The 25,169-nt window shown below is 42.0% G+C and overlaps 1 protein-coding gene across 1 annotated transcript in view; it reads left to right on the top strand.

The window, feature by feature from the left end:
• Positions 1–24,406, top strand: part of LOC141963000 (uncharacterized) — a 202,978-nt gene extending 178,572 nt beyond the window's left edge. The window contains exons 25-38 of the mRNA XM_074911850.1: positions 2,798–2,926; positions 4,606–4,734; positions 5,238–5,363; positions 6,369–6,497; positions 6,714–6,842; positions 7,938–8,069; positions 12,825–12,953; positions 13,821–13,946; positions 14,634–14,762; positions 16,982–17,110; positions 17,429–17,557; positions 18,212–18,337; positions 20,761–20,889; positions 21,831–24,406. Of these exons, the coding sequence (XP_074767951.1) occupies positions 2,798–2,926; positions 4,606–4,734; positions 5,238–5,363; positions 6,369–6,497; positions 6,714–6,842; positions 7,938–8,069; positions 12,825–12,953; positions 13,821–13,946; positions 14,634–14,762; positions 16,982–17,110; positions 17,429–17,557; positions 18,212–18,337; positions 20,761–20,889; positions 21,831–21,910 (1,751 nt within the window). The 3' untranslated portion in view covers positions 21,911–24,406. The remainder of the gene's footprint in view (positions 1–2,797; positions 2,927–4,605; positions 4,735–5,237; positions 5,364–6,368; positions 6,498–6,713; positions 6,843–7,937; positions 8,070–12,824; positions 12,954–13,820; positions 13,947–14,633; positions 14,763–16,981; positions 17,111–17,428; positions 17,558–18,211; positions 18,338–20,760; positions 20,890–21,830) is intronic.
• Positions 24,407–25,169: the final 763 nt, after the last annotated feature.

The raw sequence follows: 25,169 nt of genomic DNA, 5'->3' as shown, positions 1-25,169 counted from the left end.
GTAGGCAATGTGCTGGAGGATATTGAGAAATAATTTTGACATCATGGGATTTGAATCGATCTTAAGCCGACCATGCAGTGCATTTTATATGCTGCTATCTAATTATGGGCAATACAGACAGTAATGCCTTTTGTTGAAGCTGCCTACTGCTTTCCATTACAAGACTGTGTTTTTCAATTGCTTGTAAATGAATTATATTAATCTGGGGTGAAATCTGCCAAGCAAGCTCTGCTTCAGCTTAAGTTTGTGTTTAGTGATTTTTTTATTATTTTGGGGGGTTTTTTGAGTGTCTGTCTGAGATATTTTAGGTTTCCAAGAAAGAGGTTTAGGAAAAGTATGTTGCCTTTTTGTTGTTGTTTTTTTAAATAAACTGTTTAATTGAGTGTTGTGATGCCTCAGTGATACAGAAGTGAGGACTTGACAGTTGGCATCAATTTGTGCCAGAGATATAACCTTCCTTTCTGTATACAGACTCATCCAAATTTTGCTGTCTTAAAAAAAAACCAAACCCCAAACCCCCAAAATCTCATGTTGCATATGGTCTGTAGAAGCCAAACATGATTCATCATCTGTATTTTTCCCTGATTCTATTAGTATTAAAGACACCTCTTTCTGGAGCTGTTGGGCCTCAGCACAATCTTCACAGAAGCAGTTCCTTGTGGTAAAAAAATAGACCACACTGGTTTACAAAATAAATGAGTACAGAAGGATTGGCTTTGCCAGAGTCTCTGCTCAGGGGCACTGATAACCAGGCATTTGACAATTTGTGGTGTGTGATCACTTGGCTTTGAAAATTCACTGTTCTTTTAAAGACAAAGGTTCGTTTGGGGGGCGATAATCCACAGGAACTTCACAAAATCAAAGCTCCTGGGCACCCTATAGAGTCTTAGTGCCCATCATTTCCCTGTGCTCCCTGACACTTCTGATGGCTGTTGACTTCCAGTCTGGAAGAAAATCTGCAGTTTCATGTGTTCCTTACTCTGTGTGCAAAAAGGGATTTTAAGGACTGCAATGAATAAATCCTCCTCTTACAGGGGAAAGGCACCGAGAGGAAAATTTTGAAGCAGAAACAAGTCTAATAGTTTAAACCTTTCTATTGCAGCTTCCCATTGCACTTATGATGAAGAAAGGAGAAAACGCTCAGCGATATTTGTACATTCAGTTATGGAACTTCATAAAATAGCCACAATATATCACTTGTTATCTTAATCTTCAGAAAAGTACTTTGATAATCAGGGCTGTCCTACCAAGAAACTAAAAAAAATTTGTGTCCACCCAATAGAATAATTAAAATTTTCTTCTCCAAAAATTTCTGCTTTCTTACCAGAATTTTCACTGGAAAACTCTTTTGTCTTCTCAGTAAGCATAACAAGAGCTTTGCATGCATACTCCAAAAACCTCACACAAACCACTAGTAACCAGTCAGGGGACCTGGTTATGAGCTGGTTTTTCCTTTGGCTTGGTTATGATATAGTTCTGGTCTGTATTGTGGAAATACTTAGTTCTGCTCCCAAAACTGAGCCAGAGCTCTGTCGGATGGGCTGAACTTTTAACTTGGCAACCAAGCCTCATTTGCAGAACAAACTTTTAACTGTGATGGGACTGAGCTCCTGCACTTTCTTGTGGTTTCAATGTGGATGGGATCCAAGCGATGACAAAAATCAACGCTATTGAAAAGAAGTCCTGGGAGAAATAGTGTCTGTGAGAACCGCGTCGGGAAGCTGGAATTCCTCAGATGGGAAGAAAAGAGCTAGGCATGGATCAGATACTGTCAACTAAGTTCACCCCTTAGGTCAAGATGGTTTCATGCCTCCCGTCGGTCCCCAGAGGCGTGTCCAACTGCAGCACTTCATCTTGTCCTGCTCACTGACCCCCTCAAAGGCATAGAGGTTTTGGTGAAAAGTCATCGTTTGGGTCTGATCCTGGGAGATGTCACATTCAGCAAGTGCAGGACACTCTTCTGGATGAGGGAACCAGGGCTTTTTTTGTCTCTCCAATGTATGCCAGCAGCACTGCAGGAATGAGAGGCTCTGACAGCTTCGTACAAGTGAAGGAGAGCCTCTGCGAGGCAGGCACAAAACCTGTGCAAGGAGGCTATCCAACTTCATCATCTTATTTTGTATTTTTGGTGTGATATCTGAAGAAAACAGCGTAGCAGTAGTGTCTGGTTTCCACCATTTATAGCTATCCAAATCTCCAGTGCAATGGAGACTACAGGAATTTTATCACTGCCATTTTTCATAGGCAGCAACACTGAAAATAGAGCTGCAGCAAGTGTACATTTGCGAGATGGCTGTGTTAAGTTTTCACCTGGGAGCCAGCTGCTTAACCGAATGTGTTGAACATATCACCCCTCTCTGACCAAAGAATGAGACTGTGGGTGAACGAAGGCATTCAGCTGTGAAAAATGAACACCAAAAACAATGAAGTTGTCAGTTCTCTTACCAGGATGCAAATAAATACCCGGGCTGTCAAGCTGGTGGTTCTGCTGGACCATTAGTTTAGCACAAAGACATTCCGCAGGGCAGGGGATGACAGCTGATCCATCACCTGAGCGATCCTGCCCTTTGATAAAAACCTCTTCAAAACATGCTATGATACAAAATTTTAAGCCATGTTATTTAGCATCAGGCTTGGTTAATACATGGACTTAGGCACCCTCATGATGTGAAAAGTGTGTCGTCAGAAGCCCGTTTCAAACTGATTTCTCTGGCACTGGGTTGTATCTCTGGTTTGCTCTGTGTGATGCCTCCTTTGATGCTTCCTGATGGTTTTTTGTGGACTTTTCTCTTTGCAGCCTGCCAGGGGGACAGCTATGGGCCAGGTTGCAGCCACACTTGCGACTGTCACAACGGAGCGCTCTGTCATCCCGTAACTGGGACGTGCCTTTGCAGCGCAGGGTGGAAAGGAGCCACGTGCCAAGAAGGTACAATTGGAAGTTCAACCCCCTGCCGGAGGATTATACGAGGGAAAGATAAAACTTCTGCTAAGGGGTTTCGCTGGTATTTTAATTATCAGGTCATTCCCTGTGTTGTCATTGATTTTTTTATCCACACAATAACGCGCTCAGTCCGTTAAATAAATCTGTGATGCCGTGTTGCAGGGGTTGGGTGTAGGAGCTCGATGTACACAGGGCAGAGGGGGCTGAAACAGTCATAAACTGGAAAGAGAGCTGGTTTTGAAGGCTGTATGATTAAGGGAGAAAAGTCCATAAAGCTCCCATTTATGACACTGAAACAAAACTGTTTCTTTTCTACGGCCTGCTTTACCGTCCTGTGCGCCCGATTGATCCTCGTCATTACCATACGCTGTTCCAGACATAGGCTAAATCCAGAACATGTGAAAGGCATTGGGACTTCCAGCCTTGGCAATTAGACCAATATGTGTGACTCAAACACAAGCCTAACTCCAAGAAATCTTCAGAAAAGAGGCTGGCAAAGAAAGGCTGCACTGAGACTTACGTTACACCTCCTAATCCTCTGCACCCAAGCTGCTAGAAAAAGTCTGTCCATCCCCATTGCAGAAGGCTCCTTTTTCTGTGCCTCCCCTTCTAAAAGCAGTGCCCTGGAGCTGGGGATGTGGGGCGCTTGCTGCTGCCGATGCTCCTGGGTGATCTGGGGTTTGGAGTCAGCACCTCTACGTGAGCAGCAGCTGCCTGTCAGCGTACCGAGAGGATGGCTAGGGAAAGGGAATGAAAGCTGATCAGGGTGGAGGGTTATATGAATTAAGTGGGTCCCACTTTAAAACCTAATATGAAGAGCTCTTTCCATGAAGGAATAAAAAGTTGAAAAGGCACCAAACCGTTCTTCATGATGATGTGTACAACACAACGTAAAATTTTCTGGTTTGCATGAAGGCCTCAAATACAAAACCAAAACAGAAGTTAAAAAAGCTGTTGTCAAATATGAAGACATTGTCAAACGTTTTCTTTAATGATACATTTGAGGATTTCTTTTCTCTTTGGAAGTAAGGAGGTAAACTAAGTGTGTGAGAGAGTGTAGGTGAGCCATCCTCTGGTGGCTGTGTTTTTGCAGAGTGAGAACTTCCACTAGCTTCTTAAAAAGGTGCCACTCTGGCACGTAACAGTGGTGTGTATTTTTTGGGGGAAAAAAGAAACAAAAGTTTTATCCATAGGATCTGGTTGTGATGAGAATTCATAAACTTGCTTAATTAAAATTAGGTAAGCTGTTCTATGTCATCAGCTAGCTGTGGGTAATAGGATCATTTATAAAGGAGTTGTGATTTTGGGGAGGACTGTACAAAGAAATTCTGAAAACAGGAAAATCAATAATTCCACTCCTTGGTGTTGAGAAAGCTGGCAGGAACCAAGAGATGTTTTTCATAGGTGTGAACAGAAAACCTTGAGGCCATTTTGATGGGTCATAGTTAATTCACTTCATCACCTATTTTGTTCCCAGACCAGTTTTACACTGGTCTGTGTAATTCTTTATCAGTCACAGCCCCGTTTTCACTCAGTTGTACCTCTCACAGCATCTCCATGATTACCAGGGTGAGAAGGGCTTAAGCTGGGAAAGGTTGTGTTTAACCTGTGTCCTTCTCCTGCACTTCTCAATGGAAGGTTTTTGTCCTACCTCTTTTTCGCAGCCTGTCCTCCTGGATGGTATGGTGTGAACTGTCTGCAGCCCTGCATCTGCCACGGCCAGGCGACATGTGACCGTGTGACGGGAGAGTGCCTCTGTCCCCAGGGTTGGACAGGGATAGCATGTGAGTTGGGTGAGTCTCATCACATCCTCTATCCCTCCAGCACCTCGTTTCAGTCGCTCTGCAAGGAAATTCAGTTCTGGTGAGGTCTGGTTTGAGGCAGCTCGGTAAAAAAGGAGAGGAGGGGCAGAGGGCTGGAGAGCACCAGTTGTGGAAAGGTTGAAAAGAAAAGGGATTGTTTAATCAGAAATGAGAAGACTGAGGGGAGATATGGTATTGGCACTTGAATGTACTAGGGTGCTAGAAACTTGCAGGACAAAGGAGAGGAATAAGCTATTCTCTGTCCCTTGGGGACAGGGAAGATAGACAATGAAGGCAATTTGATGAGAAAAAAATACTAAAATAAATCTTCCCAGAGGAAAACTGTATCTCTAGAGAATTTTGTCAACGAAGGCTTTAAAATCTCCCTCACTGAACGTTTATAGGAACAGCTTAGGTGGCTCACCGTACTTCGGAGCCATAAGTGTGTGCTCTCCCTGGAGCCCCTTCAGCCTAGGCCCCCCATCTCATTTCAGAGTGTGGGGATGTGAGGCACGGAGCAGGCTGTGAGCAGAACTGTAGCTGCCACCATGGGGTTTGTGACCAGCACTCAGGGAAATGCATCTGCCACGCCGGCTGGACTGGGGACCACTGTGATGTTGGTAAGTTCCTTCTGCAGATGCTTGATTTTAACACTCTTCTGCAATCAGCCAGTTCTGCCTCCACAGCATGAAGTCAGTTTCTATTTTGTATCTTAATTTTCCAGTATTCTGTATGCCAATAAGAAATAATGCCAGTGTGAGCACTGACCATGTGTCTCAGGAGCCCTGCAGACAGGTCTCTGCCCAACCACAAATACATGCCCTTGTCCAAATCATTTTATCTTCTCCTACTTCTGTTCCCTTCCTGCTAACAAAATGAAGTTATTTCTTTATCTTATGGGTACAAGGAAGAACCTACGAAAGGAAATGAATTGTAAGGAGAGTTTGCCAGATGCTGCTGCATCTCTGTGGGTGATCGAGGGGACCTCAGCAAATTGGACTGTAATGGTTCAAATTGCACCAATCCTGCATGTGGTCCAGATCGCCCAGGTTTGACATAGCTGTCTGGCATGTTTGGAGTCATGTAAATCCCTGAAATGGAAATCTCATAAGCAGTAGATATCAGATGGCTTGAAACTTGCTTTCAGCTTGGCCACTGAGGTGCTGTGATTTTTGCAAGACACAAGCAATTTGCTGATGTCTCCTGAGGTGCTGAGGACTCACAAAGCCTCAACCACCAGCGTGCTTTCTCTTTGATCACTTTGGAGAGACCTGAGAGGTGGAAATCAGTACGTGGACGCAGCGTATTTTCACTGTTCAAAGAGCTGTCCCTCTGTCTGTGCATAATTGTGTAAGAGTGGCACTGCCATCTCTATAGACACCATCTGGATTTGAAATCTAGACTATGACTAAGTCTTGGCAACTTTCATGTGCAGACTCATTAATAGCCAATACAAAATGCTTTTAATATTTTTAATATATTATCTTTCAAAGATGTTTTCTGGGCACGTAGTCTTCTAAATATCCATTGCCATGTGCAAGACGAACAATATTGGCTCATGTGCCAGTCAGGGGTGCTTTCCATGCAACAGGAAGACCTGTTGCTCTCTCTGCTTCTCCTCACAGTCTGTCCCCTGGGATTTTTTGGCAAGCAGTGCGAGGAGCAATGTAACTGCGTACACGGCTTGTCCTGCCACCATCAAACTGGAGCGTGTCACTGTGAAAAGGGATGGCGAGGGAGGCACTGTGACAAACGTGAGTGTCTGCTGGGCGTTTACGGAGGAAAGATCAGGTCAATGCATACATTCCTGCCGGATCCAGAGCTGGTGACAGGATCCTTTCACTCCCTTGTTGCCCTGCGGGGTCGGTCTGGAAGTGTTCAGGGGGTCGGGTGCAGCAGATCTGTTGGAGAGGGGTGGCTTTGCACCATCCTGCCCCATGCCCTAACGAGGATGGGTTGCTCTGTTGCAGCTTGCTTGCCCGGCCGCTACGGCACAGGCTGTGCCCAGCGGTGCCGGTGTCCCGCAGGTGCCCCCTGCCATCACCTGACGGGCGAGTGTGGCTGTCCTCCGGGATTCACCGGCTATGGCTGTGAGAAAAGTAAGTTTGTTCTAAGAATGCAAATACTTTCCTTGTAAATTAAGAAAGAAATTGATTTCTCAAAAATGTGATAATATAACACCTGAAGAGGGAGGAGACAACAACCTCGCAGCAGTGATGATGGGCAAAGGCTGCTTGTCATTCATTCACATGGCTTGGCCAGTTTTGACCTCTGTTCCTGGTGCAGTTTGGGCTGGTGGGGTTTGCCCTTGCAAGATTTGCAGCTCTCAGGCTGGCAGGGAGCAGCTAGGGGCTAAACTGCATCAAAATAGACCAAGGAGGTGCCAGCAGAGCCCAGTTCCTGCCCGTGGTCATCGCTGTGCTGTGGGTAAATCAGCAGCTCTGCTTTCTGTTGGCATTGTCCCTGTGAGAGACCATCTATTCCTGCTGTCAGATCTCATGGAAGGGTCATTATCTGGTTTTACTTCAGTGTTGAGTTTGGCCATGTGGAGCTCTCTTTGAAAGCAGGCTCGTTCTGTCACCCTGGCTGCGTAATTTTGACTTTGTTCTTCCTTACAATGTTTTGCGTGAGAACTGCTTTAGCAAAAAGAAAAACAACAAAGAATTAAAAGAATTGATGTTTTTGTCCCATATCCTCCACTAAAGAACTCTAAATCCTGACCCACAACCAGGGCAATTTAATGGAAGTAATGTAAGAATTAGACATGGAACATCTAAAACCTGTAGGCAATGTGTCTGTCAACAGGCAAAATGAAACCTGTGAAGATGTTGGTGCTAGAGCAGCTTTGCAAGTCTAAACTCCCTACAAAAGGCAGAATGTCTTTATCCACATGCCTGGTCCCTTGTGAATTATACTGTTACTTTAGTCAATTTTACCTGACATTTCCCTATGATTTTTTCTAGTGACAAGAAAATTGTATCTGGCCCTTGACAGTTGGGCACAAATTGACTGAACGAAACAAAATCATGCAGTGAAGTAACCCCCAAGTAAATGTAATAAGTCCAAAGTCCCGGAGGAGAGTGTCATTCTGTAGGCAGGGATTTTATTTAATATATTTGAGCTCACTCTTTGTTTGAGTGCTATATTTACCAAGACAAATTTAATTTATTGGTTTACATTTCCTCTTCCCCAAGCTTGTCCACCGGGCACATATGGTAAGAACTGTAACCGAGTATGTCAGTGCTCTGCTGAGAATGAGGAATGTCACCCGGTGACCGGCAACTGTGCGTGTCGCCCGGGGTACTATGGCACCCGCTGCAACCTCCGTGAGTATCTTTGTGGGCTGCGCACTTTCTGAGTGAGAGCTGGGTTATGCAGAAGCATGTGCTGGTGCTTTGAGTTCAGCTACGTCAGCACCTTCAGCACTGGTAAGATAAAGTAAGCGTAGGTTGTGTTAATTTACAACAATAAAAATACTTGTGTTATTACAAGAGATTAATCTTTTTTTAAAAAAAGACTCATTTACTAGCTAAATTCTTTCAAATTTCATGCCATGCTGAAGAACATCATTATGATTCTCTGCATTTACACCTCTCACTTTCAGCTACACCTGGATATTGCGTAGCTCTTTCATTTCCTAATACCTAGGCCAAAATACTTCCCAAAATCTCTGCGTGCTCAAGTAAGGACAAATGGTTATTAGAAAACAATAAGCCGCAATTGGCAGTAAATCTAAGTGATTCATAAAGTCACTTAAGTTGTAGGGCCTTCTGAGGAACGATCAAATTAAACAAATTGTTACTCTGGATTGAAAAATGGTGACTGGTGTAGAGGACAAAATGCCAGTTGGCTGAATGCTTCATCAGAAAAAATATTCCCAGATCCGCATGCCTCATGCTGGAAATTTAGGACATCTGTAAAGTTGTTTCTGGTGGAATGTGGCAACTGATAAGAAACATATACCAAAGTATCCAATAAAGGAGACAGTTAATTACCTTTTTATTTACAACTTTAATTTTGTTTTCACTCCATGGCTTGTAATAGTCTAATTAAAACAACAACAAAAAAAATTAAAAACAACCAAAACCAAAAGCTGTCATCTTTCAAGCTCAATCTTTCTCTATTTGTCAAACACTGATTTTCCTTTCTTAGAAATCCAGCACAGCTCTGGTTTGCTGGCTTTTTTGGGTGATAATTTGGGTACAAAGGCCAGCTGCACAATATATGCAGCTCTGGTAAGGGTTAAGCCTGTGCTTTATTCCTCGAGTAGAAATAGGAAAGAGGCACATTTTAGAGATGGGCATTTGTATTACCATCATGTCATCACAAGTTATTCTTTAAAATATAAATGTAAATGTAAGGGTTGATTCTATCCTCCTTTGTATGTCAGTTCTCACTCTAAGTGAGATTGAAATGTGGCCTTCAAAATCTAGGCTAGAGCCATCTGGATCCATTATACATTACATTATAATAAATATTGTAGTAGAGTGGTAGTGGAGATCAACTATTTAACAATATCATTTTAAAAGACTTAATCATGGGTAGCCTATTACTTTTATGTAGCAGTGTCTCAGTAGTCATTACCTGTGCGTGTAGCACTAAACCTCTATAGATTACAGTAAATGTCCTCGAGCTTGCTTAGAAACTTAAGATTTTATTTCAGAATTTTAAATTTTAAAACAATAATCACACTGATATTCTGATATAAAAGAAATTACATACAAAATGAAATGTGTTTTGTTGCGTTCAGAAAGGACTTTGCCACGGACTTCTGTGTAGCTAGGATTAAACCTGTAGTGTATGAGACATGAGCCTTCATGGTGGTGTGTTCTCTTAAATTCCAAAAATACATAGTATATTGTACAGCAAATTCTTACTTAATGAGTAGCTTTTTATATGTAGAGATAATGGAATGGTGGAGATTCACAGCAAGAGAAAATTTGTCTTGCATCTATGTGGGTTTTTTTGTAGTCTCCCCTATGCCACTCTGACCATTGCATAGACAGAGAAATGGAAGGAAAGCAGTTTAGTTGCAAGTTATTTTTAGGTTTAGGTCAGTGGTGTGAGAGGTTGTGGACCTGATTCTGAAGTGACTGTCTGATAACCAAGGATAGCTAGCGTGACTGTGGTGGGAATACTCCATGTTCCTGCCGTCCTCACTACAGTGAGAACTGGGGCTGCTCCAGGATGAAGAAGCTTTCGATATAATATTAAAAACAGCATAGGGAGCCTCTCCCAACGTGAAATGGGCTTCGGTCCAGTCAACATGTGGTTGGATGCTGCTGGAAACGGTTTCTGGCAACTATTGCTATATTTATAGTACTGTGAAAGAAGGTTCAAGAAAGTATCTATAAAAGGTGTAGTTGGCTGGGAAGTCAAATTTCCAGGAGCCAAGAGCAATGAGGCTTTCATGTTCTCAAATTTTGGAGTGAAGAGCTGAAACAGTCTCTTGGCAGGATCAAGAGGAAGCAGACAAACTAGCAATAAGGTTCCCATCAATTGTCCATAACTTGGTGGATGGGCAGATCTGCTTGAGTGAAGTTATGAATAAAAAGCAGTAAGCGGTGTTGTAATGGATAAAAACCCCCATGTTATGTCCCTGTGACATTTACGGGGCTGGGTGAACCCTGAGCCAGAAAGACCTCACCAGCATCACCTTCAAGTTGTAGGTAGCAGGATTCTTCAGAAGTGATTTTTTGACAATGCAATTAATAACATTTGTAAGAAAAGCCCTAGTGTAGTCAGTTGGTATGAAAAGATTTAGGAGCTCTGGTCATGGCAAATCATCTGAACCAGCAGGAAAAAAATCAGGAAAGTGGGTTAGAAATCTGGCTGCTGCTCCTGCTGTTCTCAGAAAAAACATAAGTCAGATGCACAGGAAACTGTTAAATTTAGAAAATGTCTTTATGAGATAACTGGTGGTTAGAGGCTAAACCCTCTTTATAAAGGCAGAGCCTACTTAAATGGCAGGACACTGTGTAAATTGCCCTAGCTATCTGCCTAGAAGTTCTGCAAAGTAGTAACAGATGTAATGGCCTGTTAATAATCACGTGAACGTCACAGCTGATGTGTTTGCCCTGCTTGTGCTTTTCCTGTTGAACTGAAATAAATAAAATGCTGCAAGGGTAAATAAATTGTAAGGGAGGAATTACTCATCCCTTTCAGTAGTGGAGCAGCTCTTGCTAGTCTTGAGATGAAGAACAACTCTGAAAGCTTTGCCAGGGAGAAGCAACATGTTTGGAAGTGTGGAAACAGATTTAAAAAAAGAGAAAAGCCAAATGATGACCAAAAGGAAAGGGAGGAGGAAAAAGAGAAACTCACTTGGAGTCCAATTAAATCCTTGAATCTGGGTGTGTCCTTAACTTCATGTCTTGGTGGAAATGAAATAGATGTTGCAGGATTCATTCCTTGAAGCCAAGGTTTGTACATGAAATGCATTTTCTGTACTGAGAGATGGAAGCAGTGATGACGAAGTATTCATTGAGAAGAAGCCATGGTTGGGAAGGGCTGGGGAGAGTATCTGCATGCTATAAAATTGTGTATCTGTTTACTCCTGATTATCTGCTATCCTGATTTGAGCAGAAGCCAATTTTCAGTTTTATTTTAAAAGGCATCCTTTTAAAGCTTCACCATAAGCTCTCCCTCTCTATTCAATTGTTCAAAAAATCCAGAGATTTCTCCAGCCACTCAGACCACGCTTTCCTGCCTTCAGAAAAGAGAGAAAATATATAAAGGTATTTATGCACAGATTGTGAGAGATCTGTTGCTTGGAGACATACGTAAATATATATTCAGCCAGATTTCCAAAGTAGCCATAGGCTTTCCTTTTGCCAGGGAAAGAGAAGAAAGGAAGGAGCAAAGAAGTGACATGTAGAGGTAGTAGCACTATTGTAACTGACCAGTGATGATCATGTTGCTCTAAAAGCACCAGCTTATCTCTCTTCCAGTGCACTGGAAAATTAGGAAAATAAACTATGCCTCCAGAGTTCAGTGGCAGGATGCTGGAGGCAACCCTGACAGATGGAGGCACGTGCCTAGCAACTCTGCCCAGCTCTTTTCCTCAGTTCCGGCCTCCATCACTCTAAAGAGTATCTTGAAGATGTGAGCTAAGTATGGCAGATGCATTCATGTCTTCCTGATCTTGTATTCATCCCTCCTTCAGCATTAGCTGTCCAAAAAGAAACCAAAGATGCTTGTTGCCACCTGGAAAACCTCTTCATGGACAGCTCATTGCCATGTAATACTGGCTCAGCAATACATCCAGGTCTAATGTTTCTTCTGGGTATTACAAAATACAGCTGCTTTGTTTTTTTCCTCAGAGAATTTTCTGGGTTGCCATTTAAGCCATCTCTCTCCTGTATCTATCTTCTGAGAAGGTGTCTTCTGAAGTTTCATGTTATCGTGCATGTTTTCATAGTCTCCCTTCCACAGCCCACTAGATGTGCCAGAGCAATACCAACTCCAGTCTGGAGAGAAAGAGTAGATTATAGAGGAAACAAACCTTCTCCAACTCAAACGTTCTTCAAAAATGAGACTTGCCCCAGTAGTCATAACTGGTCAGCTAAAATGACTTCTAAAAGGGACAGACATGTCTCATAGCTTCTCACCATCTCAGGCAAACCAGGAAACCAGGCTGTTGCTACCCAAAGGAAGAGGGACCAGGGCACCATCTCTCCATCTCTGCCATATGAGAGAAAGGGGCAACAGGCTGATTTGGAACAGAAATCAAAGAAGAAAACCTCTGAAGAACTGGGTTTGCTTTTCTTCCTCTGTCACGTATGAGGAATGGGAGGAGCAGGCAGAGCCGGGAGCAGCCGGGCCAGGCCCAGCAGCAGCAGCAGCAGTCGGTCCAGCTTTCCAGGCGTTTGGCATTGCAAGTCAGAGCTGCCCTGCTACCCCACGGAGTGCATTCCCCAAGGCAACCATCTGCTTGTCAATGCCTTCTCCTGGACCTCTAGAAGTGAATAGAGTTAGAAAATGAGAATCTAATTTTGGCTGGAAACAACAAAGCGCTTATGACATGAGATGCAATGGGCCCAGTAGCAACATAGACTAATTGCGATTTTGTTCTTTTAAAACAGGGTGTCCAAAAGGTACTTATGGTTCAAACTGCCAAAACCCCTGTAAGTGCATGAATGGAGGCCACTGCAACCCTGCGTCAGGAACTTGTGATTGCACGCCTGGTTTCATTGGAGCCGACTGTAGTAAAAGTAAGCCAACATTCATGTTCTGCTTCTTTCAAAAAACAGCAGAGAGAATAATCTGCATAAGAGCTTGTCAGTAGAAAAACAGACAGATCCCAGCTACCTCCTCCTTGAATTGTAAATCAGGATTCCAGCTTTGTAAAAAATCTCTTGCAAAATATTTTCCCTCTCTTTTGTGTGTGTAGAAGCAAGGATACTCATCCCAGGATTACAACCTGCTTGCCCAAATTTATTTCTAGAGCCAGCTCAGCATGAATTGCTCAAGTTCCTTCTTCCTGTCCAGATTTCTAGGTTGAGAAATTATCTCAATATTTTGCTTCACACTATGGTGCCATTAGTTTCAATAAATGGGAAAAAGATCAAGTTTTGTCATGGCAAAACTGGTAAAGACTCCATGGCAACCCTACTCCTCTATTTTTGAGCTAAATTGGGTGGCTGAATTTCTGTGCTATTTCCAAAGCTACGATCTCTGTGAAGTTCTCTTCAGTTTATCCACAGAAAGGCAATGTTTTAGTGCTTACTGGCTATAGCTTTGCTCTTCAGCACAGGACAGCATCAGTATTAAGGAAGGAAAGATGTCTTTAGCTGGAAGGATGAGCAGCTGATATTTCAGCTTTACACTCACCTCTTTGGTAGGAAGCCTACTAAATGCTTCATGTGAAACCACGGATTATATTTATAACCTCAAGTAAAGTTTCAGAGGACGAAGCAGTCATGTCTTTGGATGGGTTTTGGTTTCATAGCTTTTACTTTGAAGCACATTAGCTGGAATAAAAACTAAGACAACTCTACTGCAAGATCCTGCCTATGTTAAAAATGAAAACTGGCATTTGGATACCCAGGGTGTTTAACAAAAGACTGTGTTTCCTCCAGCTTGCCCCGAAAAGCGATATGGGAAGGACTGCACCCTCTTCTGTGCATGTGGTAAAGGTCAGTGTGACCCACGGACTGGCAAGTGTACCTGTCCTCCTGGCCAAATGGGACCCAGCTGTCAGCAAGGTAACAAAGCGGGACTCAAGGTCATCTCGTCTGTTGGTGACAATACTTAACCAGCAAATAAAACTCAGCGCCAAACATTGTTTATAACTGTGTTTCCCAATGCCTTTGCTTGATAACATTGCAGTTTGCTCTTCTCGGCCCCTGTCCCTCTCTGCTCCATCACCCTGCCTTTATCCTGCCCCCATCTCACCGCTTTCCTCCACCATACTTGGTACCACAGCACTGGTTTCTCCACAAAGCTGAAGCAACTCCTTTCAGAGACTGCAGAGTCCAAACAGAACATAAAGACGGGGAAAAGGGTAGTTAGTACCTCACAACGTGAGCAGTGTGAGGGTGCTGTGGATGGATGGCACTGAATTTAGAAGCAAATATCTTGAGCCAAAAAAGTGAAGGGAGAGGAAGGGAGAGGATTTGCTGAAGAGGAGGAGTTGAGAGCTGGGACAAAGGGAGGAGAGCAAGAGGAGCAAATGTGGAGTGAAACCAAGTGAGGAGATATGGCCAGACAGAATCTTTGGATGAAGGTGTTAATATGGAGTGTCCCACAGCCCTTGGGAGACACCAGGCACTTGGGATACTCTCTGGGGAGTGTGTGTTTGTATTTATTCCCTGTCACCTTCATCCTTTTTGGGGATGCTAATATTTTTTTTATTTTTTTTTTTTTTTACAAACTTTGTTAATTCTCTGTAGTGTGTCCCCAGGGACAATATGGCCCCAACTGCCACCTGACATGTACCTGTCAGAATGGTGGTATCTGTGACCCCGTGGATGGCAACTGCACTTGTGGGCTCGGTTGGACAGGAACATCATGTGAGAAAGGTAATTTTCTGCTTTGATGGTAGTGGATGTGTACATTCAAGCAGGGGTTTACAGTGTTGACATACCCACAAAAGGAGACAGTTTTGCTTAAGTAGACTCCATCCCAGCTGCATTCATGTCTCTAGCTTCTCTCACGGAAAACTGCCCCTAGGTAGAACTTTAAGTCTTTGTTTCAGAGACAGTTTCCTCCTGAGTCCCACTCTGTAACTCTCATAAATTCCTTTGCACAGACTCTTATTTCTACTCCTGTCCAACTTTTGCAATCTTTTGCTCATGGGAACATTGTTTTGGATCTTCTTTCATGTGCTCCTCTGAGTTCAGCAGAAGCCTCATCTCCCTTCTCCCTTGTTATGTTCTCTCTTGTTATTCTCTTTCTTTTGACGCTGGACTGCAGTTGAACTTCCCCCATGTATTGACATCCCTGCAGTACAGTTCTGGTAACATCTGTCCAAAGCAATTGAGATTGTCCTGCTGTCACGCCCTTCTCTATGACATCTCTCCCTTACACAAGACAAAGCACACTTAAACAGAATAAGCTCAGTTTTCACTCCAAAAACCCTCCTGCCAGCTCAGAGTAGTCTTCCCATGTCTTTCCTTCTGTTCATCTCCCCAAAGTCATCCTGCATTTCTGTATTCCCATTTCTTCCTTTATTAAGAGATATCTGTATAGTTATGGACTTAAATGTTCAGAAAACCATGAGCTTACTAATGTGAAATATAGTTAGTTCTGAGATCACATTCAAGACAAATGTCACCATTACATTGTAACTGCCACAGTGCAATCTCCCCAACACACTCCCAGGCCCTCATTTACAGCCTTTCTGATCCTGACATCTGTAGAATATCCACATCAAACTCCATACATGTCTTTACCAAGAACTGGTCATTATAGGGGAGTGTCCCTATATAAAAGTGTCATACAGAAATAACACTTTTTTAGCAGCATTCTTTGATGCAATTGTTTCACTTTGCACCTGAGAAGACTCAGAAACCCACTTCATGCATGCGTGTGTGCAGAGAAGGAGCAGGGAGAAATGGAAAGATGCTACATGGAACTGCTCGGTGTGAATACCATTGTGGACAGGCACTAAAAAAGCGCAGTTTGCCAAGAACTGGCTAACTATGCGTTGCATAGGCCACCTGTGTTCATCTCTCTCTGATCCTTGAAATCTCTGTAACCACCCATAGACTGAATTTAGGTTGCAAAGCCTCAGTAGAGTTCTGTGGAGTAGTGGATCATGGGGTATCTTATAGATGTGCTTAGATAAAACATCTCTGAAGTCAAGCATGGGGGGCAGACATGCACACATTGTATAACACGCTGTCTGTTATTTCACTAGGAACAGCTTCACTGCTTCTCTTTTGACAGAGATAGCCAAGTTATTGGAAAATTGAGTCTTGATTTCCACAGCAGTGTGGTTTTGAGGGTGTTTTGACTAGAAATCAAAACCAGCTAATCAGACGTCCTTCTTCTAGTGATTAGATATGATGTTCTTGAAAGATCTTGTCTGACATTCGCAGAGTTATGAATCTGATTCTTTGGACGGCCACGCTCATTTAAGTTGGTCTGCCCAGATGCAAATTATCACAGCAGTGGGTAGTTAACTTATGCAGAAATGATTCCTAGGTTAATTATATTGGCAGAGTCGCTTTTGCATGACTTGGCTTTCAGTAATTTGAGATATGTTTAGGTCTGTAAGAGCAGATATCTCATTATATGCGGAAAGTCTGTTGCTATGTGTGAAAGAGATCTTCCTGGTTTTATTAGGAATTGGAATGGTGTGAACTCTTATGATAACACAGAGGAGGAAATGCTTCATGTTTTCTTTCACACTTTCTAAGTGCCTAAGAGAAAATATTGCTGTAAATATAGGAAAAAAATAGAAGATACCATTTATGACACTTACTTTGTGGCTTTACAACACATGGTGTGGGTTCAACATTGACTGCTTAAAGAGACAAAAAAAGATAGACCATAAAAAGTACAAGGAAATGGCTGTTTGATCGTCTATGTAATATAAAAGAATTATCATCAAAGTATGTAAATACATCACAGTTGTGCAGAAATGCTGTGTCTTCGTAACAAATGTTCTCCTTGGCTCTGCAGTTTATTGTATGGACATCATACCTCAGCTATGCAAGCTATCGCATAAGAGCTTTTCTCGGTGAGATCAGTGATTTTTTGTGTGTGTCTCTTTCTGTCCGTGTCCTGCCAGCAGAATGTCTCCCAGGAAAGTATGGGTCTGGCTGTGGCTTGGACTGCTCGTGCCAGCACAATGGCACCTGCGACAGGTTCACGGGCTGCTGCCGGTGCCCCGAGGGTTACTACGGCCACTCCTGTGAGCACAGTAAGTGGTGACACCCTGGAAAGACCAGGTGCTCTCTTTTCCAACAGTGATGGGATGAGGGGCTTCAGAGTAGTCACATGAACACCTTGCCAGTTCAATTAAAATTTTTGGGGTGTCCCAGATCACCCAGCTGCTTCCAGATCTGTGTCACTGGGATGCCGGGGTGCTACAAGTTTAAAAGCACAGGGCATTATTAGAGTTAACAATAAATTTCATATTTGTTGGCTCCCAGGGAACGTAGCTGAGAATACAGAGGATTTTAAAGGGATGTGTGTTTTACTTCATAAACCTTCATAATTTGATACTTCCATTTTTCAGGGTGTCCCCTTGGATTTTATGGCCTAAGCTGTCTTCATGCATGTGCTTGTAAAAATGGAGCAAGCTGTGACGCAGTAACAGGACAGTGCATTTGTCCTTGGGGTTATCAAGGTGTCTACTGCGAGAAAGGTACTTATACCCCTCTGATGTAAAACAAACAAACAAACCAAAAATAAAACCCACAAAATGCCATTTCATTGTGCAAATGTTTGATGAGAGCAACTTCTTCCAGATTTTGAGCTTTATGAATAACCTGAAACACTGGATTTGGGATTGTTTATCTGTTAAATATCTGGGTGTTCTCATTTCCTTATAAATTAACTAATCTGGTTCTGGTTAATACAGTGAAAGTCTTGGTCTCCATGATGTCTTGCAGCAATGAGTTCCACATGTCGTTTAGTAAATATAAGTTCTTTTTACTGATTTAAAATTTGCTTCTAAAACTCTGAATAAGATTATTGAATAGGTGCACGTCAGACCTGTTGAGTGTTATGGAGTGGTCTTCTAGAGAGTTCTAATTAAAAATGAAAATACATGCCAGTACCATTTCTGAGACAGATTTACAGATCCCTTTGATAGGTTAGATTAGACAAACCCAACATAAAGAGAGTTCATATAAATATTATGCCTTTCCTGCTATGTTCGATTCTTCATTAAACTTGACATTTACACTAGCTTCAGTGAAGAGTTTATGAGCTTTTCTCTGAGACATCCTGGAAGAACTCTGGCCTAATGTACATCTTGCCATTCATACGTGGATCTAAAAAGTTCTTTTGCCATCAGGCTGTGACAGGGGCTGGTTTGGAGAGAGGTGCCGGCACCGGTGTGACTGTGGAGGAGCTCCTTGTGATCCAGAGACTGGAAAGTGCCTTTGCCCACCTGGGAAGACTGGAGACAAATGTGACACTGGTAAGGGTAATATTTTCTAAGGGCTGGGCTATGTATACTTAAACCAATATGACCTGTTTGTCTAAGCATAACTGTGAAAGGACATTTGCTGGTATTCAAGAACATGTTGTTTGTAGCAAATTATGCTTAGGGGTTATCAACAGCTTTATCAACAGGCTGTACCTCTTGATTTAATCAATATTTAAATTTGATACACCGATAGGAAAACTGTTTATGGGTCAGCTGTAAAATGTCATTTGCCTTGAGTTGTGGAGAATATGCACTAGTTAAGAATACACCAAGAAGCCCACAGTTTTACAGACGTAGTTAGGAAGACTCCAGAGGGTGCAAATGGGCAAGAAGGGAGCCAATTGCCTTGTGTTTTGTCACATGGACATTTGTGACCCTTTTCAAACCAATGCAAAGGTATGTCCAGCTCCGGGTTTGCTTCCCCAGGAAACAGGTCAGAATCCCTGAGGATGAGGGTAGTGGAGCTGCAGCAGCTGTGCCTGCCTCTGGGGTTCAGCAGTAGTCCAGGAACATCTAATCCAAATAAAATTCCCTCATTTGCAGCACAGGCACTTGGGCTGTGTGTTTGGGAAATGGTTGGCCCATGAGAGCAGAATTATTTTGTAACAAGGATATAAAAATAGGTGAGAAAGTTCTCCTGTAGGGAAAACCAGTCCCACTGCTCTACCCTGATAAGAAGGTTGCAAGGTTGAGAGGTAGCAATGGCAGACAAGATTCTTGAGCCAGACTCTGATCACAGTTATGATGAAGTAAATTTAGGGCAATCACTGGAGTGGTTTAAACAAGTGTAAGAAGAGATTTGTGATCCTAATGCTGTGGCAAACAAGATAAGAGGAGTGAACATCCATGTGCAACTATTGGAGGTTCACACCAGGAACCATAATCCTCCTGAGCCCCTGAATCACAGTGGAGGACTATTATGTCTCCTTTTGTTCTAGGACAGGGAAGGAAAGAGCTTTAAACAGGCTGTTATTAATGCAAAGTAATTGCTGGGAGCTTGAGTGCTAGTGCAAAACTAAAATGGAAAATTATTTTCTTCCCTCTCCACACTGTCCTGTGGTCAGAAACCGAAGCCACCCAGTCTGCAGGCACTGGTCCGGTGGGGGACAGCGGCCACCCCCACAGCCAGCACGGTGCTGGGCATCCAGGGGCCTTTCTTGTGAAATTGTAGGTAGAACGCAAGGGGGAAGCTCAGCACCAAAAATGTGAACCGAGGTTTTGCTTCTTGCAAACTCTAGGAGTCATTTTTATTTTTCTTAAATCAGTTAGGGTAGCCCCCATCCATGAAAAGCTGTTATGGGGTAGGTTTTATTTGCATTTTTATTTTCAATTAGGCTCAGTTCATCTGTGATATAACTGTGAGCAGCTGTGACTGTGCAGCAGCCATAAAGATAAAAGGCCTGATTTTAATTTGAACTCTGGTAAAGCACCCATTAAACAGGCAAAATGTTAATTAAAAAAAAAAAAAAAGAGAGAGAGAATATAACAGACTTTTATGGGAGCTCTTTTTCTGTACTAAATTAACATTGCAGACTTTCAAACAGATGTCTTAAATACACATTGTTATTAACATGAAAATGTGGTATTACATAAATGAAAATCAGGTCCAGAGGTGTTTGAGGAGACCTTTTCTCATAACATTTCCTAATTGAAAAGGCCAAGCTCTGAGCACACAAGGAGAGTTCTCCCACGTGTTGGGGCTGCAGCTGATGCAGGGCTCAGCAGCACTTTTATTTACCTAATGGTGCTTGTGTGAGAAAGCAAGCACCTTGATTATTTAAAGTATTTTCTAGCGAGGTGAGGGAGAGAAGGCTATTGTTTACAGTGTATTTAGCACCCTGACTTGTGACCTGCTGCTAATTTTTCCTTCATGCCTGTACTCCGAGTGCATAAAAAATTTGCGGTGAGGATTTATCAGCCTAGGTATGAAATGTGTTTGTATTTGGGAGTGAGATATTTTGTGAGTTTAATTTTCCAGGAGGCAGCAGAATTGTGCAATCAGAGTAAGACATAAGAGTATATACAAACGGGATTAATCTTCAGTTGCAGAAGAATTCAATTCTTTGAGGGAAGGCTCTTTGCTGGCACACGCAGCCAGCCAAGCTGTGTAGTGGAGAGGTGCAGGAGATAGTGTGGATCCAGGATGCTGACAGTAACTTTCCTGAGCAGATCCCAAGATCTTTTCTGTTTCTTTTTACACCAGTAATGATTTCCATTCTGGGAACTTCTTTAGGACAGCTAGGCTGCAGTTTGGGCAGAGCCATGCGGTAGATGAAACTTGAGGACTGCAGCCTTTCCAAAAGGCCATTATTTTAATGTTAACAGATGTAGGTGTCTAAGTAGCTTCCTGATCCCAGAGAACAGGGAGACACTAGGGAGCATTCACCCTCTTCCAAACACTTCTGTCCTTCCAGAATGCAGGTCGGACAAGTATGGCCCTGACTGCTCCCTGCGATGCCAGTGTGCCAGCAAATCCCAGTGCAATCCGTACAACGGGAACTGCCTGTGCCCAGCCACGTGGATGGGGCCAACCTGCAAAGAAGGTAACACAAGCTGGAGATGATCAGCCTTTCTTAGTAGAAGAAATCATGCAGTGACCATGGTGGTGGTCAGTGGACCATTTGGACAGGAATATCAATCCACCACACAAACATGGTGCTCAGCAGCAGCCAGCCCAGCTTTGACTGGAAGGGTTGTGTTGGTGTGTGCTGTCCTTCTGAGGGTCCAGGTGCCTAAGGGTGCAAATGCCAGGAGTCGATCCCCATGGTTGTGAGGTCTTGGGCAAGCTGAACTGACTCAGTGCAGTGGTTTTCCCTCAGAGGGAAGGATTCTCAAGGCTGCCTCCGGCACACACATGCCGGAGAGCGGTACACTCTTCTATACCTGCCAGTATGAAATCTTGCCCTGAAACAGTTGATATCCACAGCATCTGTGAGATGAATAAGGAGTTTTACTTGCTGTGTGTGCCATCACGTTCACTTACTTTTTGTAGAGGTGTCAGGTTTTGAAGAGCATGGTGAAATGTGATAAACCAGATAAGTAGCTAAAACATTGGAAGATAGATTTGGATTGATTTGTGAGTGTGCTACGGCACTCATCATGCTATCACAAAAGGGCTTGGGTTTTTTTCAGGGGTTTTTTTGTTTGTTTGTTTGGTTTTTTTTTTATTAGAATAAATTCTCTTCTTAATGAAATATAGTACTGAGTGAAAGTTTCCTCCCACTTGTAGTCTAATCACAACTGGCTTGATGGTGATACCATACAATTTTACATATAGTTTACAAAACACTTTGGGAACCTTGAAAGATGTTTTATTGTTTTGCCTGCTCTCTGTCTTTGTGAGAAGGCCAGTGTAACTCAATCTTCTACCTTCTTTTGAAGAGTACCATTTATTGAATTATTTAGGTGTAAATTGTATAATCTATATAATATTTCAGTATTATGTTATATAGACCTGAAACCATGTTTCTACTTAATTCTCTAGGTGGCCCTCCAAAGCTTCCTTTTTATGAAGAACAAACTCAAGAAAGAGGGAATATTTTTCCAAGAGCTCTACAACAGTAACATTTGGACTAATAAATGAACTGTTTTATATGCACAGACGGTATTTGAATTTGGATATGAAACAGCTATTCAATTCAGCTTGAATTGTACTGAAGTATTCACACTTCTTATGGAAGACTACAGAGGCCATTTAGTAGCTGGATTCTTTTAAAAAGTTGAATCTGTTTCATGTATTTATTCCTAGCCTCTTCCCCCTCTTTTAATCTGCTCTGGACATTCTTTCTGATATATAATATAATTCATTGTTTGAAAGGTGGGACATGTTTTTAATAAGAGCAGTCCCAAAGAGCATCAGGATAAGCAGTATGTAACACATCAACTTGCAGTGAGCCACACCATATATAAGTGACTTTCTAAATCCTCTTGACAACCAACATGAAGTTTAATGAGTGTTTCAGGGATTATGAAGCCAATATGGATTCACTGCAAAATCACATTGCACGGAAACTAGTGGGATTCACCTAATTAATTCCTCTTGGAATAACATTGTATGTTCTAGAAAAGCATTCAGTCCAATTTTAATCTTGCAACTGAAGAAGAATCCACCACAGTCCAATTTAAGAATATGTACCACATTGCTAGTGTGGATTCACTGATTAGGTCTCCATCTATATCCTGCTTACATCTGAATCCATCTGCCAAAGAGCATGGTGTCATCTGTCAGACTCTTGTGGCTTTCTGTGGTCTTCCATCTTGCCAGCTGAGTTTCTCAGTGGTTTGTCAAGCCAAACTGTGCTCATCAAACAGTACCTTCTAATGCAGAAAAGAGTTTTAGCTTGGGTGGAGAAAGCAGATAGTAAGCAAGGATAGATGTTTAAAAAATATAATCTTTGTGTTCTTTATGTAAAGGAGTATAACGTGCTTTTACTGCACAATAGTTTGATTAAGTCACCTTTAAAAAGTCCTGATACTGTTCAATAGCTGCTGTTGGTCACTTAATAGAACAAAGACATTTTGGTGCTATTTTGTCTGTTTAGACAGGTTGTTCTTTAACATAGGGCTATGTCATTATAAAGAAATAATGTTCTCTATTTTAGTATTCTGAGCTGACCAGACTAAAATATTTCAGAGTGCCTCTTTATACCTCTCTTTAGGTTAGGAGTTACAAAATCTGTGTAGGAACCTCTTGAGTCTGACTATATCAAAAGTGCACTTATTAAAGGACATCAGGACCGTGGGCTCAGTAGACTGCCAAAGTACAGGCAGTTCCAGGTCTTGTGCTCACACTACAACATAACAAATTGCAACTCTGCAAAAGAAAATTTTTGTCTTGGAAGAGACAAAGTGACAATAATTGATTCTATCTTGTGATTTTTAAAGATGTTTGTTCTTGCGGTTGAATAATGAGTTGGCAGTTTTGCAGCATGGTTCACCTCGGGTCTTAAACACATCTGCAGTCATTAATTGTCCAGTACAAAGCAAGTGACACGTGCTCACCTGGGTGTTTAATTCAAACTGTGATCTATTGGAAGCAATACAGGTTGTTATTCGTCACTTCATACTCAATGTAAATGTGACAAAATTGTTGTTGTCCCGAAAGTAGTCAGAAGTGTGTGGCTCTCAGCAGGGCTTTACTGTCAGCTGTGACATTCTAAATGTTCTTTTAGAGAGGTGATGGCCTAGGTCTGATCCTATAATTATGTGACAATATGGGGCAATTTCACTGAACTGGAACTGATAAGGTAAGTCTCATGTAAGACAACTAGATATAATCTTAGCAACTGCTGGAGAAGAATGATCCAGATTTTGATCTTAACTATGTACTTATGGCAGAGCCAAACTACAATAGTAATGCAAGCGTCACATTATATTCAAGATTTTTCATAGAACCATAGGGTAAGTCAAGTTGTAAGAGACTTCTGGAGGTCCAGGCTTCTCTTCACAGCCTGGTCAACCCCAAAGATAAATGGGTGTGCTCAGAGTTTCATCCAGTTGAGTTCTGAATATCTCCAACATCCCACCACCTCTGTGAGCCCCTGTCCCAGTGACAATTTCATGCTCACAATTGTTTTTTTTCTAATCAGAATCTCCTAAGTTTTTACTTTGGTCCGCTGCTTCTCATCCTTTCAGTGTGCATCTCTGAGAAGGGTTTGGCTTCATCTCATCTACAGCCCCCATGGGGTAGTTGAAGACAGCAGTAGTACCTCCCCTTGGTCTTCTCTTCCAAAGACTGAGCAAAGCCTGCTCCCTCAGACCCAACTGTATCCACCCCCGTTACCTCAGTGACCCTCCACTGGCCCTGTTCCAGCACATCGGACATTTCAGTTCGGGGAAAGATGCCCGATGACTGGTATGGTTACTCAACAGCTAACGCATAAAAGAACTCACAAACCCAAAAAAAGAACTTATATTTTGCTGTTTGACAGCATTTTATAAAATGTACTGTTTTTCTCTTATCTATGTATACTGATAAGTGATTAGAGCAGCTAATCAAAGGGGAAACCCTTCTCAAGCCATATTATTTACACCTGTGAATACTTGTTTACATTTTCCACAGTACCTTGAATTGTAAATATGTAGTATAAAGGAAATAAGATTTTTGTATTAAGTATTTTTAAAGAATGTCACAATTTTAGGTACATGATGAAACGCATATTTTAAGTGACTGATCCTAAGTAAGTGCCAATGAATTAGAGGGCCAAGTAGATCTGCCTGGGAAATAATTCAGCAAACTTTTTTTAAATCTGAAAATGCCACTTTTTCATACAAAACCATTCACATGCAATCGTCTTTTTTTATTCATTTCTCCTTCAAAATAGTTCTTAACTTCTTTATGGTATTGCCTTGGGAGAAGAAGTTCACGTCAGTGCCATTAAACAGATCATTCTGATTTGGGGCTTAATATGACTTTGTTCCAGAATACAATACCACCATATAAAGGTAAAAAAAATTAAATGTTTCAAAAATATTAAAAGATTACTTTTAATTAGGTAGTTTTGAATGTCTTTTCTTAGTTCTCTAGTTTTGAAGGTTTTCACTTTTTTCACAAGTCGGGGAAAATGTTTAGAGGATATCATTTTCTAGAAGACAAGCCAAAACTTTACATCATTAGCTGTTAATTAAGGAATCGCTTGTGATGTCATTCATATGTTTTGATGCTGCTCCTTACTGCAGATTAACAAATTTACCTAATTCTATGCCTACAAAATAGTCTTTATTAGACAGCATGTACTTTTTAATGGAAAAGCTACTAACTTAACTTTTCCATAGATTCATTTTGCAGCAAGTGAGCTTAATTACTACTAAAATAATATAATTC

This window comes from Athene noctua, chromosome 8 (assembly GCF_965140245.1).
Source record: "Athene noctua chromosome 8, bAthNoc1.hap1.1, whole genome shotgun sequence".
In the NCBI taxonomy this organism is placed as follows: Eukaryota; Metazoa; Chordata; class Aves; order Strigiformes; family Strigidae; genus Athene; species Athene noctua.
The sequence above is the reverse complement of the archived record's forward strand: the minus strand, read 5'-3'. Positions and strand labels throughout refer to the sequence as shown.